This window comes from Phoca vitulina, unplaced genomic scaffold (assembly GCF_004348235.1).
Source record: "Phoca vitulina isolate PV1807 unplaced genomic scaffold, GSC_HSeal_1.0 scaffold3, whole genome shotgun sequence".
NCBI lineage: Eukaryota > Metazoa > Chordata > Mammalia > Carnivora > Phocidae > Phoca > Phoca vitulina.
This window is the reverse complement of record NW_022589706.1, coordinates 56,360,756-56,373,889: the sequence shown is the minus strand read 5'-3', so window position 1 is coordinate 56,373,889 and position 13,134 is coordinate 56,360,756. Positions and strand designations below refer to the sequence as shown.

General features: G+C 36.6%; 1 protein-coding gene across 2 annotated transcripts in view; it reads left to right on the top strand.

The window, feature by feature from the left end:
- The window catches only part of CCNI (cyclin I), a 33,442-nt gene that overhangs the window by 16,473 nt on the left and 3,835 nt on the right, over positions 1–13,134 (top strand). For both annotated transcript variants that reach the window (XM_032400589.1, XM_032400588.1), the window contains 4 exons: positions 4,868–4,996; positions 8,052–8,126; positions 8,282–8,422; positions 8,694–8,924. In XM_032400589.1, the coding sequence (XP_032256480.1) occupies positions 4,868–4,996; positions 8,052–8,126; positions 8,282–8,422; positions 8,694–8,924 (576 nt within the window). The remainder of the gene's footprint in view (positions 1–4,867; positions 4,997–8,051; positions 8,127–8,281; positions 8,423–8,693; positions 8,925–13,134) is intronic.

Here is a 13,134-nt window from a genome sequence, read left to right as displayed (position 1 = left end):
TGGGGGAAGGAGATGGGTAGTACCAGTTTGCTGCTCTGGGTATGCCACTGTCTCTGTAACAGCTTGCTGCAAAACGAATGCTGAATGCTATTTTTACTTTCTGGCTTTTTTCGTAAAAGTGAAAATCTTTGGACTTTTTCAGGTACTAAGGTAGGTTTTTAGTAAAAGCTAAGTGATGTAACATGGACTTTCGAAATTGGGGGATACTTGTACCTCTTTTCCAGAATCTTGGTTCTGCAAAGCCTGGTTGCCCTAGCAGTTTTGATGACTTCAAAACAAGTGGTGGTGGTGGTTGTGGTTAATAGCTTTTCTAGTTCTCAGCTGGAGTGTAGGTTGCTACCTACTCTATCACAGCCAAAAGCAGAAATGTAATTTTTTAAAATGTTGAACTTTACAGGTGTGACAAGAGAGGCTGTGGGAGCACAGGAAGGTACTTAGCCCAACTAGAGTTATTAGGAAAAGTGTGGTGAGGAGTGACCATTGAAATAACTCTTGAAGGATAAATAATACGGTAGGTAAAAGAGAGGGGGGTGTGTACCGGCCAGAGGGAACAGTATGAACAGAGAAGTGATGTAATAAAATAGCATAGCAGGAGCAAGGAAGCACCATAAATACAAGTACTGCTCTTACAGTATGAATTTTAAGGCAGAAAGTGATGGAAGGTGAGTGAGGCTGGAGAGGTAGGTCATGCGGATTTGTACGCCACACCTGGGGGCTTGTACTTACTCTTTTAGGTAATGGTGAGCCTTTTAGAGTTTAAAGCTAGAGAGGATTTGTATTTTAATGAACAGAATAGTGGCATGTGGAATACAAAACCCTGTGTTTTACCAGATTGAATCAATCCATTCTAAATTCTCTTGAGGATTAGTTAGTTGTTCAACTTACTGACCTGGCTTAACCCTATTTGAGGAATCCATGTAAAAGAAAACAGATCCCTTGACCAGGAAGTACTTTCTAGGGTGGGCAGGCAGTTCTGCTTTCCTTTCTTCCTCCCGTCCTTCCTTCTGAATTGGATCACTTAGACACAGAACTTCATTTTTGTAAAGCTATCCTGATAATATTACTGTTTAGTACATGTTTGAATTGATTTGAAAAAGTGATCTTCGTATGACTTCCCTAAGAGTGAGTCTTAAATTATTAACTTTTGTGGGGTTTTTTTGTTGCTGTTGTTGTTGTTATTAGTTTTGACTAGTGATGATAATACTAGCCATGCAGGAATGCTTTCTTGACCCTATTCCCATATTTCAATATAAGGTATAAAGTCCAAAGATTTGTCATGATCTCTTTCATAACTAGTTGTATTATAATTGGTTTAAAATAATTATTTGTATTTAGTATTTTGTAACTTTGTTTTTTTCTGGCATCATTAGAGCATCAGGCATTTTTAGAAGTGGGAAAGAACAAAACTAGTATTTGAGTGCCTTTTGCATTCTATGTGCTTTCTAAAAGTTGGCTCATTTAGTCATAACCATGATATGGAAATCTCTATGTAACTGTGTTCCCTATGTTACGTACTCTTATAGCACATTATGTCCAACTTTTGTGGCACTTCTTACAATTATATGGTTGTCATTTGTTTAATGTCTGTCATTTGTTTAATGTCAGACACCAAATAGGCACATTATATATAATTTGTCATTTAGGGATCTTTTTCTCCTCCATCCCCACTGTATGGATCTCTGAGCTGAAGGTAGAATTAATGGTGTTTTTGTTCCTCATTACTACTCTGGATCATTGTTCTTTCACCTCTTTCAAGCCTCCCCAGTTTCATCAGATTCTGTCACCATCTGTTTCTCCTTGTGTAAATGTATTGCCTTATCATTGATTTGTTTGGATGGATGGCTTAACATTACTTCTTTTTTTTTTTTTTTAAAAGATTATTTGTTTGAGAGAGCGCACAAGCTGGCAGAGGGCCAGAGGGAGAGGGAGAAACAGGCTTCCCGCTGAGCAGGGAGCCCGATGCGGGGCTCGATCCCAGGACCCCGGGATCATGACCTGGGCTGAAGGCAGACACTTAACCGACTGAGCCACCCAGGCGCCTTCTCTTTGTGTGAACGTATTTCCTTATCATTGATTTGTTTGGATGGATGGCTTAACATTGCTTTTCTTACTTGTTTTGGCATTTTAGATAAAAGTTCGTCTTGGTAGGAATTTAATTTCTCTTGAATGCTTAACTCTCTTCATTTAGAAATATTGTGACTGCCTTCACTTCGTTCCCAGGGACCTTTAGGAGCCCCCAGTCCAGAACTAGATCTTAAGGTAGTAGCTCAGGGCTCTGTGGAAAATGATTTATTATTGAACCAATGACCATGCTAATAGCTCTTTGACTCAAGGCCTAGTTGTCAGTTTGTGTCTGCTTCCTCTCACTTTTCTTGAGAAGCCACAGCTCCAGATGATGTTTTGCCACCTTTTTCAGACTCTTTTTGTGAGAGAGAGAATTCAGCTCCTGGCTCTAATAGCCTAACTCCAGTTTCCTCTGTCATGTTGGACAATAGTCTCTGCAGGACATATATGTTCCCTTGCTACTCTGTGCACCCAGAACTTGTCAAGCCCACAGCTTCAGTTTGTGAACTGCCTATGTTTTTTTTCGATCAATGGAATTACACCACTGATTCTCAGAGTATCCATTTCTAGCAGTCTTTTTCACCCACCTTGATTTTATTTGCAAGTCAGAAGAGCTTGACAATAAGTTATTTCCTCCAGGTTGACATTATTCCTATGCTTTAAAATTCACAGGCTTGGGGCGCCTGGGTGGCTCAGGTGGTTGAGCGTCTGCCTTCGGCTCAGATCCTGATCCCAGGGTCCTGGGATTGAGCCCCACATCGGGCTCCTGGCTCGGCGGGGAGCCTGCTTCTCCCTCTCCCTCTGTCTCAGCCCCGCTCATGCTCTCTCTCTCTCTCTCTCTGTATCTCTGTGTCTCAAATGAATAAATAAAATCTTTAAAAAAAAAAAAGTTCACAGGCTTAAAAAAACATAGCTCTTTTCCATGTCTTTAAAATGATCATATCCTCTCCTCAATTTTTACCTTTTAAGAAACAAGTTTGTTGCTATCTCCTATGAGAAGCTTTCATTCTACTTCCATATGGGACCAAGTGCCCCATTCCAGTGTATTCCCTTAGCACCCTGTGCATACCTCTCTTTTACACTAAACATAGTTGATTGACATTTTCTGATTGCCTTGCTATGAGACTTAAAGTTTAGAAGTTTAAACAGGGAGCTTTTTTTTTATTCATTATTGTATTCCCAGGACCTATCGTATGATGCACCCTGAATATTATTAATATGTTATTAATATATTATTAATATGAACTGAATTAAATGTTTTGATTGTTCATAGTTTTAACACCAGCTTGGTGGTGAGATGTTAATGTGAGAGGTTGTAAACCATTTTTATCTCAATTTCTTGTCTGTATTTCTTGTGCAGTAGTCTAGGGTCGGTCTTTATTTGACAAAAGAAATTGACTAGAAGGTGGATATATGGCAGTTAACCTTCTGAAATACCAGTTATAACTGAGTTTAGCTAGATGTAAAAATGTGTGATTAGTTGGTTTGGCCAACACTAAGAAACCCTTTACTATGTTGTGCCAAAATGAAAAGTGACAGAGGAATTGGGAAAAAAATGAGAAATTAGCTTGCCAATGCAATGGCAGAGATTATAATGAGCACTGAGTCATGTATTTCTCACAACACTAAAGAAAGCCAAGAGGAAGGAGAGAAGAAATTCCAACTGAAATATCTGTTTGAGGAGATACATTATTAAGATATACAGCCCACCATGCTTTCATGGCTCTTAATGTATCTCTCTGTGATATAGGAATTAATTTCATAAAATTGACCTAGAGTAATCAGGAAAGAGGTTTAAGCTATGGTCTCTCTACTTTCTAAGGAATGAGATAAATAATATATTTTAAAGGATTTCCATCTAAAATGGTTGTAATTACAAAGATGCAGTGCTTGGATTAAACCTTTACTTGTCTGGAACCCTCACTCATTGAAAATACTTTTTTCCACTAATCACAGAGTCATTTTTGTACTCTATTGTGTTTACCTGGTTGAAGTAGTTCTCATGGATCTGTTTCATTTATTATAAGTAGATTATTATTAGGTTTGTTTTATTTTGTATTTTTTTATAGTGCCTACAAAACTCAAGAGTAAAGATAGCTAAGTCATTATTGCATTAAAGTGTGTAGCTTCTAAAAATTAAGCCTGTACTCAGCAGTTTAAAATAATATGTAGGAAGCAATAATGTCATATGTTTGTATAATAATCTCTCCATTAGTAAATTAGTTCAGGTGAATTTCCCCTTCAGTATTCTTCCATGATCTTTAAATGTATAATTCACCTATTGTCCCTGATATCTTTAATTTATTCCTGTTGACTTTAGTTTTGTTTTTAATGGGCTGTCATTCTATTACCATATTCCATTTACATTTCCTAAGATGGTTTAATGGCTATTTGCTGCCTTAGAAAGAAATTCACTATATTTTCTTATTCTCCAGAACTGGGAAACTTAATTCTAAAACTACTGTCAGTTGATAATAGTGTTACCTAACCTTTAAAGTGTTATATTCTCTGGACACCTTTGTTTAATTAAAATGTAGGTATATAGTGAGATGACATTGTGAAGATTTTATTTAATAAACAATGAGAATATTGGATATTGATAAATTGCTATGACCAGTACATAATGTTTTATCTTTGTACATCTTAAGTTTGATAGATTTTGAGTAAACTTAAAAACATTTTTAACATATAAACGTATTCCATAGCATTTGCTAATCTTTTAAGAGAGAATTCATTCTTGATAACTTGGAACCTCACTTGTTCTTTTTTATTTTTATTTTATCTTTTAATTGTTCCCTTGTAGAATGTTTCTCCATCCCAGAGAGATGAAGTGATTCAGTGGCTGGCCAAACTCAAGTACCAATTCAACCTTTACCCAGAAACATTTGCTCTGGCTAGCAGTCTTTTGGACAGGTTTTTAGCTACTGTAAAGGTAAATATTTTAGGATACACTTAAACACAGCCTCTTGTTTGAGGGTTTATATACTAAACCAGGGGCAATTAGTAAATATTCTAGAAAGTGACAAGGAGTGAACAACCTTCTTGGACATGATCTATGTCCCTATAAGAAGGCATGATGTTTTCCATTATTGCTGTAAATTTTTAGAAATGTTTTGAATTGTATTCTGTAATTTTATTTTTGCTACCAGTATTCATAACATATACTTAACCTATGAAGTTTTTGATTTCCTGATTTTAATACAAACAGTATATCATCAGCAGAATGTTTAGTCATCTTTTAACACATTGGTGTACTAGATGTTATTGGTGAACTAGACCAGAAAAGTATAAGCCTATTACACATTTTTTTCTGTCACTACTTAGTTATTGACTATACTGTGTTGTGTTTTGAAAATATATAAATACTTTCTAGAGGCATGCATTTGGAATATAATAAGATGAACTGAGCATAAAATAAGTTTGGTTTATTTTTGTTGAATGATAGTGTACAAAAATACAGGAATAAATTTTATATTGTCTCTGTTGGTATAATATATCATTGGTTATATTATGTGAAATTGGTCATAGTAGGCCCTCAATGGATTTAAATCAGAAAGTTAGCATTTATTTAATGGCAAGGCATGAAAAAGTAGAAAAGCAATTCATTTGTTGTCATTTGTATGCCCAGGTATATGTAAGCTGGGGGAACTGTGAATTCAATGCTAAGGATACTGTACTCTTTGTTATTAAGTATGAAAAATAGAAGTCAAAGAATTATGGAGTGGAAGAATTTGGATGGCCACTCAGTTATCTTTTATGTTTCACACTTGTACTCTTAAGAGACTTAAAGAACCCTTATTTATAATGATACTAATTGCCTGAAATTTAGGTTCTCTGACATACCTACTTTTATCTCACTATCAAGGCTCCCCTCCCATCCTCCGACTCTAGCTAACCTCCTTTTCACAGAGAAAGATGAGTTTAAGCTTAGTGTCCTTTCTTGGTTTTTATGTTCTTCACAAGCTATTAATGACCTTATTATAGCTTCTGTCATAGAAAAGATTCTTACCTTATTATTAAACATTTTAAACAGATTTGGGGAAGTTTCTGGATCAGTTAGAGAATTGCCAAGTATTTCATTTTTTCATATTTCTTATTTAATGGGTCCTGTCATGTTATTTGCCTAAAATTCTCTTACTTAGATGGTTAATCTATATTGAAACAATTAACCTAAAATGTAGTCGAAGTTTAAATAAAGGGACTTAAAGCAGACCATACAAGGCTGCAGCAGTGAATAGAGCCTCAATCCTAGCTGTGCAGAAGAAAGTGCTATGTAGCTCTTTAAAAGTATGGACCCTGAGCCCTGTCCCAGAGCTACTGAATCTGAATCCCTAGTTGGTAAGATCTGGATGTCTGTATTTAAAGAAGCAAAAACAATTGCACAAATGATTCTGGTGTACATCCAGGAATTAGAACTACTCTTTGTTGAAAAAAAAAAAAAAAGATCATACTTGCTATTGGGATTATTTTTACTATGAAATTTATTGGTGCCCTTGATTTAGGAGTTGCATTGCCTACCTTCAGTTGTTAACTGTTGGGCTCTTCTTTGTAGTGAACTCTGATTACCTCAAGGATTTGACCTGTTGTATACTTGGGGAAATAAGGGATCCTGGAAAACTGTCTTAGCTACAAGATATGCCTTCACTTCCTATATCACTTGTGTGGTGTCCCTTCTGAGACATAATAGATAGACTCGTATTTTTGGAAGTGCTTTCTAAATTATAATGTCTGATTAATATTAATGATTAAATAGGGTGCCTGGGTGGCTCAGTTAAGCGACTGCCTTCGGCTCAGGTCATGATCCTGGAGTCCCTGGATCGAGTCCCGCATCGGGCTCCCTGCTCGGCAGGGAGCCTGCTTCTCCCTCTGACACTCCCCCCTCTCATGTGCTCTCTCTCTCTCATTCTCTCTGTCTCAAATAAATAAATAAAATCTTTAAAAAAAAAAAAAAAATTAATGATTAAATAAAAATATTGATATTATTGAACCAGCTTTTATTTTTCATATAGGCAGAGGACTAGAAGGTTCCTAGACAGTATGCCACTTACACTGAGGCAGTGGTCACTGGTGTGTTTTTTAAGTAAGTTACTTAATCAAGGCCACATCAGGTCATCAGAAGGTTTCCCTAATTTCACAGGAATGTAATATTTAAGTATAAAATAAATATCGAAACAGGTTTTCTTCGTGTTATGTAACTTACCTCTGTATCATTCAATGTAATTGGAGTTAATTGTTCTGGTTATTTAAAACTGGATTCTGATGCTGGGTTTGGCAAACCCTTATTCTAACAGTGAGGTAGAAAGTAGTCCTACCTTATCTTAGATAAGGAAAACAGGCAAATTCAAGCCTTCCTATGCATGTCAAACCGTTTAGAAAGTTTTTTCCTCCTACTAATTGATGATGAATTTAAGAGCCTTTCTTTCTCACCATGGAACTTGAATATATACTTGTTTTTGTGAACACTTAATTAGAAAATTTCTACTCCCCCGCTAACACCCTATAGTTTTTTTAAAGCATCTGGAATAGGTTTATAGTCTTTTTTATTTTATATTGTCTCTTTCTCTTTAATTCCCCTAACATCTAGTATGGTAGTATTACTGATATGACAGATAAAGAGAGTAAAACTAGCTTACAAAACACACACATGTACAAATAGATTTTTAATTTTTGGAATTTTATTTATTAAGTAAATTGTCTTCTAAGAGTAAGTTCTTCTCTGCTAGATAGATATTTAACTTTGGCTAACTAGCATTGGTTGAACTTTTAACTATATAATATCTTAGTATTTTCATAGAATATAATTATGGCTAGGGTTGTGAAGTTAAAAGTTAGCCCTGGTCTTAGAAAGCAATAGGTGGGAATCAGATTAATTATTCCTTAGAATTTTGTGCATACTTGTCTGACGTGCATATCTAGTTTTTAAAAATAAACTCTTTTAACTTTCTAAAAACCACTGATGTTGCTTTTTTCCCTCTTCAAAATTATAGGCCCATCCAAAATACTTGAGTTGTATTGCAATCAGCTGTTTTTTCCTAGCTGCCAAGACTGTTGAGGAGGATGAGGTAAATATTCTCCTTTAAAAATTAGTTACATCTCTTTCTTGAAAATTTCTCTCCATTTATTTACTTGCTTTCTGTTTACCAGAACAAAAACTGAAAATTAGTTTATTTTTTTTCTCTCCTCTTCACTCTGCCCCGTTCCGCTTTGTTTTGGACAGAGAATTCCAGTACTGAAGGTGTTGGCAAGAGACAGTTTCTGTGGATGTTCTTCATCTGAAATTCTGAGGATGGAGAGGATTATTCTGGATAAGTTGAATTGGGATCTTCACACAGCTACACCATTGGATTTTCTTCACATTGTAAATACACCTAATGTCTCTTAGTTTTCTCTTAGTTTTCTGTGGGAATATGTAGTCTTAGTAACTTAGGAAAGTAGAGTGCCCACTCATTTGTTGTGACTTTTAGAAAAAGAAAAATTAGAAATTAGGATATTATCCTATGTCAGATTTCATGAAGCTAAAATTACAAACTTAAGAAATTGAGTAATACCTGAGGTTACATCAATTTCTGTATATAATTTACCTAAAACTTTAAGTAAAACTAGTATGATGTTCTTGTGGTTTTTTTCAGTTCCATGCCATTGCAGTGTCAACTAGGCCTCAGTTACTTTTCAGTTTGCCCAAACTGAGCCCCTCTCAACATTTGGCAGTCCTCACCAAGCAGCTCCTTCACTGTATGGCCTGCAACCAACTTCTGCAATTCAAAGGATCCATGCTTGCTCTGGCCATGGTCAGTTTGGAAATGGAGAAACTTATTCCTGACTGGCTTCCTCTTACCATTGAACTGCTTCAGAAAGCACAGGTAGGTGTCAGTCAGAGTAAGTGTCCATTTTAAGTTCGTCTCTTACTGGGATACGTACATGATTATAAAACTAAGAGACAATCTAATCTTGTAATGGCAAACCACTTTGAAGAGGAGACAAGAGTAAAGTAATAGACACTTTAAACTTATGGGCTAGGTGAACTTTTTTCTCTTATAAAAGCTTAGTATTTTCTTGCTTCTTTTCAACCCTTCTTCTAGGTTACTTAAAATCTTTTTTTTAAGAATCTTGAAAAATTAGTAAGATTCTCTATAATACATTGTCCTTTTGTTTTGTATAAAGAACCTTCCTAGCTACATTTGTAGGTTTCATCATAGTACTTCTTTCTATATTTCTACTATTTGATTTTTAGACCAGCAAATAATTTATTGTTGGCTAGGAAGTGAAGTATTTGTACTAGACTTTGGCAAGTAGAAGCCATCTTTCTGAAAGAGGTTTTGTCCTGGTAGTTCCTATTATTGCCTAAGATTTTTCCATCACTTCTCTCTGCAAATTGGCATAAAATGTTATAGGCCAGTTAAATTTTTTATCAATTATCTATATAAAATGCAGGAGTTTCAGTGGAGAAAATTCTCATTCAAATGGAAAGTTAATAAAGGTGCTATATGTTAGCAACTACTTTGGATAAGCTTATTGGTTCTATTCATGTCACCAAATAGAATTTAAAAGTTTACATCTGGGGGGAAATCGGAGGGGGAGAAGAACCATGAGAGACGATGGACTCTGAAAAACAAACTGAGGGTTCTAGAGGGGAGGTGGGTGGGAGGATGGGTTAGCCTGGTGATGGGTATTGAGGAGGGCACGTTCTGCATGGAGCACTGGGTGTTATGAACAAACAATGAATCATGGAACAGTATATCTAAAACTAATGATGTAATGTATGGGGATTAACATAACAATAAAAATAAAAAAAAAAAGTTTACATCTGCTGCAGACCATAGTCCTCTGCCAAATGAGTCCATAAAAGACTTACGGATCTACTTTCCCTTTATATGTCCCTATTTATTCTTATTTGATGAAGTTATTCTGATTTATGTTACCGGATTTTATTTAGAGAAAAGACTTAAATTCTGAGCTTAAGTAATTACATTTTATAATAAAAAAGAGCTGCAGTTATCGAACTTACAAAACTTAGAATACTATAAAAGAAAAACAGAACAATACTTGAATTTGGTGTGTTACAAGATATGTCATAGATATGAACTGTAAAAGTTAGCAGACATTTAAGTACCTCAGTACTACCTCTCAGCTCTGAGAATTTCAGACCCTAGTCTGTGAGCAGAGAAGGATTGAGGGTCTTTTCATAAAAACGTTGATGATCAGAGCAATATATTAGCTAGAGGCCCATTCCTCTTCTGTGTGCTTTGTTCCACTGGTTTTAGCGTGGCTCGGCTTGCTCTACATCCCCGGGACAGGCATAGGATGTTGGTGGTAACACAGGCTGTTTCTCCTTTACAAGGGAGACATTTTCTTTTAATAGCATATCTTAGATTGTTATAATTGAGAAGTATTTCCATTGAAATAAATGCTATAGTGGAAATAATTCTAGGAGATAGTTGCTGTTTAGTGAGGATTTTTAGAAATTATTATAAACCACCATATAACAATAGTGTGGCACAGGAAATATACTTTCCTACCTACAGTGTTGTTAAGTGAAATTGAATGTTAATCATTTACATTAGACTGTGGAAGTGGGAGAAGGGATATTAATAGAAAACCTCTGCATTTCGTTTCCCATTTTTTTATTGGAACAATTGACATGTTTAAATGCTCTGACTTGGTCTCTGTGCCTATTCCCAAAGCCAGTACAGAGAAAATTTGCTATATGAAGTGTTACTGTCACAAAGAAAGGACAGACTTTGAAGCATAAATAATAAGACTGTTGTAAATAGAATTTGTATTCTGTAGCTTTGAGAGCTTGTTCTCCACTAAAAAAATACTAGAGGATATGCTTATTCTCTTTCATGAGTCTTCTGGTGTTTTGGTGCTGTAAGAAGAATGTTCATTGAAATTTGTTCCTTCTTATTGAAGGAGTATTACAGACTTAGAATTTGAAGGAATCTTCTTAGAAATCATTTCATTCAACTCCTTTATTTTAAACCTGCAGTTCAGGGAACTTGGGACTTTCTCAAAGACAACCAGGACTGCTTAGTAGAGAACCAGTGCTTTCCCATATACACCTTAAAGATTTAGTTTGGTGGTTTTCAGAGTTTCTTTTAGAACTAGAATCCTTCCCTTGACTCCAGCAAAACCTTATACACACACAATCCCAGAATATAAAGTTAGAAAAGTAATACTTTCTAATATGTATTTGGGGCAGAGACCTGTTGGGTGCAGTCAATCCACATGGCCTCTTCCCTTCTGCAAGCTGTTTGGACATAGTTTGAAAACCAGTGTTCAGTTCTCTTATACGAATAGTTATGGTCCACAAACATTTATTGAAAAATCTATGATCTAGGCACTGGGGAATACAGTGATTGTAAAAAATGAAAAAAGGCCTCTGCCCCATGTGGTATTCAAATTATAATGGAGAAGAGAGTTAAAAACAACACCACAGACTTTGGGACTTGTTCTTAACAGTTCTCTAAAATCAACTGGGACTGATAGCCAATATATGTGGCCCAAACCTGATGGATCCTGAGTCTTTAAGGCTCAGTGATGTCTCTGCTGTAAGTTCACCTGTGTTTAGGTGGGAATACCAGGTCTAATATCTTGTAGTTAGATGTGTGATAAGGCCATCAAATATTCCTCCTGGATTCTCGGTTCTAGTACAGGAAATTTTTGCAACGTATTGGTGAGATCATGCCATAATTACTTCTGCCATGTTTGCCCGTGTCCTTGTTTGAGAGGACTACCAGTGTCCATCAGAGACGTGCCATCCTGTAAGGGGGCCGCTCTCACTGGCTCTGCCTTTGTTCGCTTGGGACTGCAGACCAAGTACAGCGAGGGTTCCTGGTTTGAAAGGCAAGCCTTCCTCCTAGTCGCCTACCCCTGTTCTCTTAGCTCCATGCTAACTGTTGGTCACCTTTCTGGGATGGCTCCCCTCTTTCTCTTATCCCTTCTTTCCTTGCTTGACATCTGTAGCTATACTCACATCCTTCTTTCTGACTAATGTGACCCACCTTGAGAATCTCAGGATATTAACTCTACTGACTGAGTGTGGTCATTTCCCTAGTCCCTAGGCTAGACAGTCGTCAGAGAAGATGTTCTTGGCCGTGGTGTAGTTTAAAGCCAGAGTGGAGACTTAGAGAAGCAGGCCATCCCCACCAGGGTCTCCCAGTTCTTGAGGGTGCCTCAGGTCAGACTGCTGCAGCAGGTATTTTCAGTGCTTCGTGCTGCTTGCCTTACCTGGGGCCATCTGAACCTGTCATGTATGTCCTGCTCTCCTGTGCCCCCTTCATCAGTAACCCATCTGCATGTCTGCCCTGCAAACTTCCCGTGCTTCCTGTTCCGCCTTCCTTGGTGAGCTGCATTACAGTGGTGTTTGTTTTTCTACACCAATAATGGTAACCATTATTTGAAATTTGAGGAGATAGTCATGAAAAGTAACAATAAATGTCCTCTGAACATCCCGCAATTAGAATGAGTTCGTTTTAAATCTTTTGATAACAGTTTCATTAGAGGACTTTTGTCTGGTGTCTGAAGTTGTAGTAATTCCAGTTTAGGTGCTTGTTCTGTTTCCTCCACTGGATCTCAACAAGGGTCACACTCGATTTGTTTACTTAGAACAAATTCAGGTAGTAGATTAGAAGGAATTTCTTTTGATGTGTTATTTTGGACAAAAGACTTAGTTGGATGGAAATAGAGTTCATATAGATGGTGTTGGTTTGATAATGTCTTTCTTGCCCTGTCATTTTCTAAACTAGAGTTGACTCTTCAACAGCACGGGTTTGAACTGCACCGCAGTACACGACTGCAAATGTGTTTTCTCTTCCTTATGGTTTCCTTAATAACATTTTCTTTTCTCTAGCTTTATTGTAAGTATATAATACATAGAACATACAAAATATCTGTTAATTGACTGTTACTGGTTATTAATGAAGTTTTTGGGGAGTTGAAAATGAGATGCAGATTTTCGACTGTGGGAGTTAGCACCCCTAAATGCCCCGTGTTGTTCAGGATCAGCTGTATAACTTCCTGTTCACTTTTCGCACAGAGAAAGATTATAGTGGCATAGTCTTCCTTTTACTT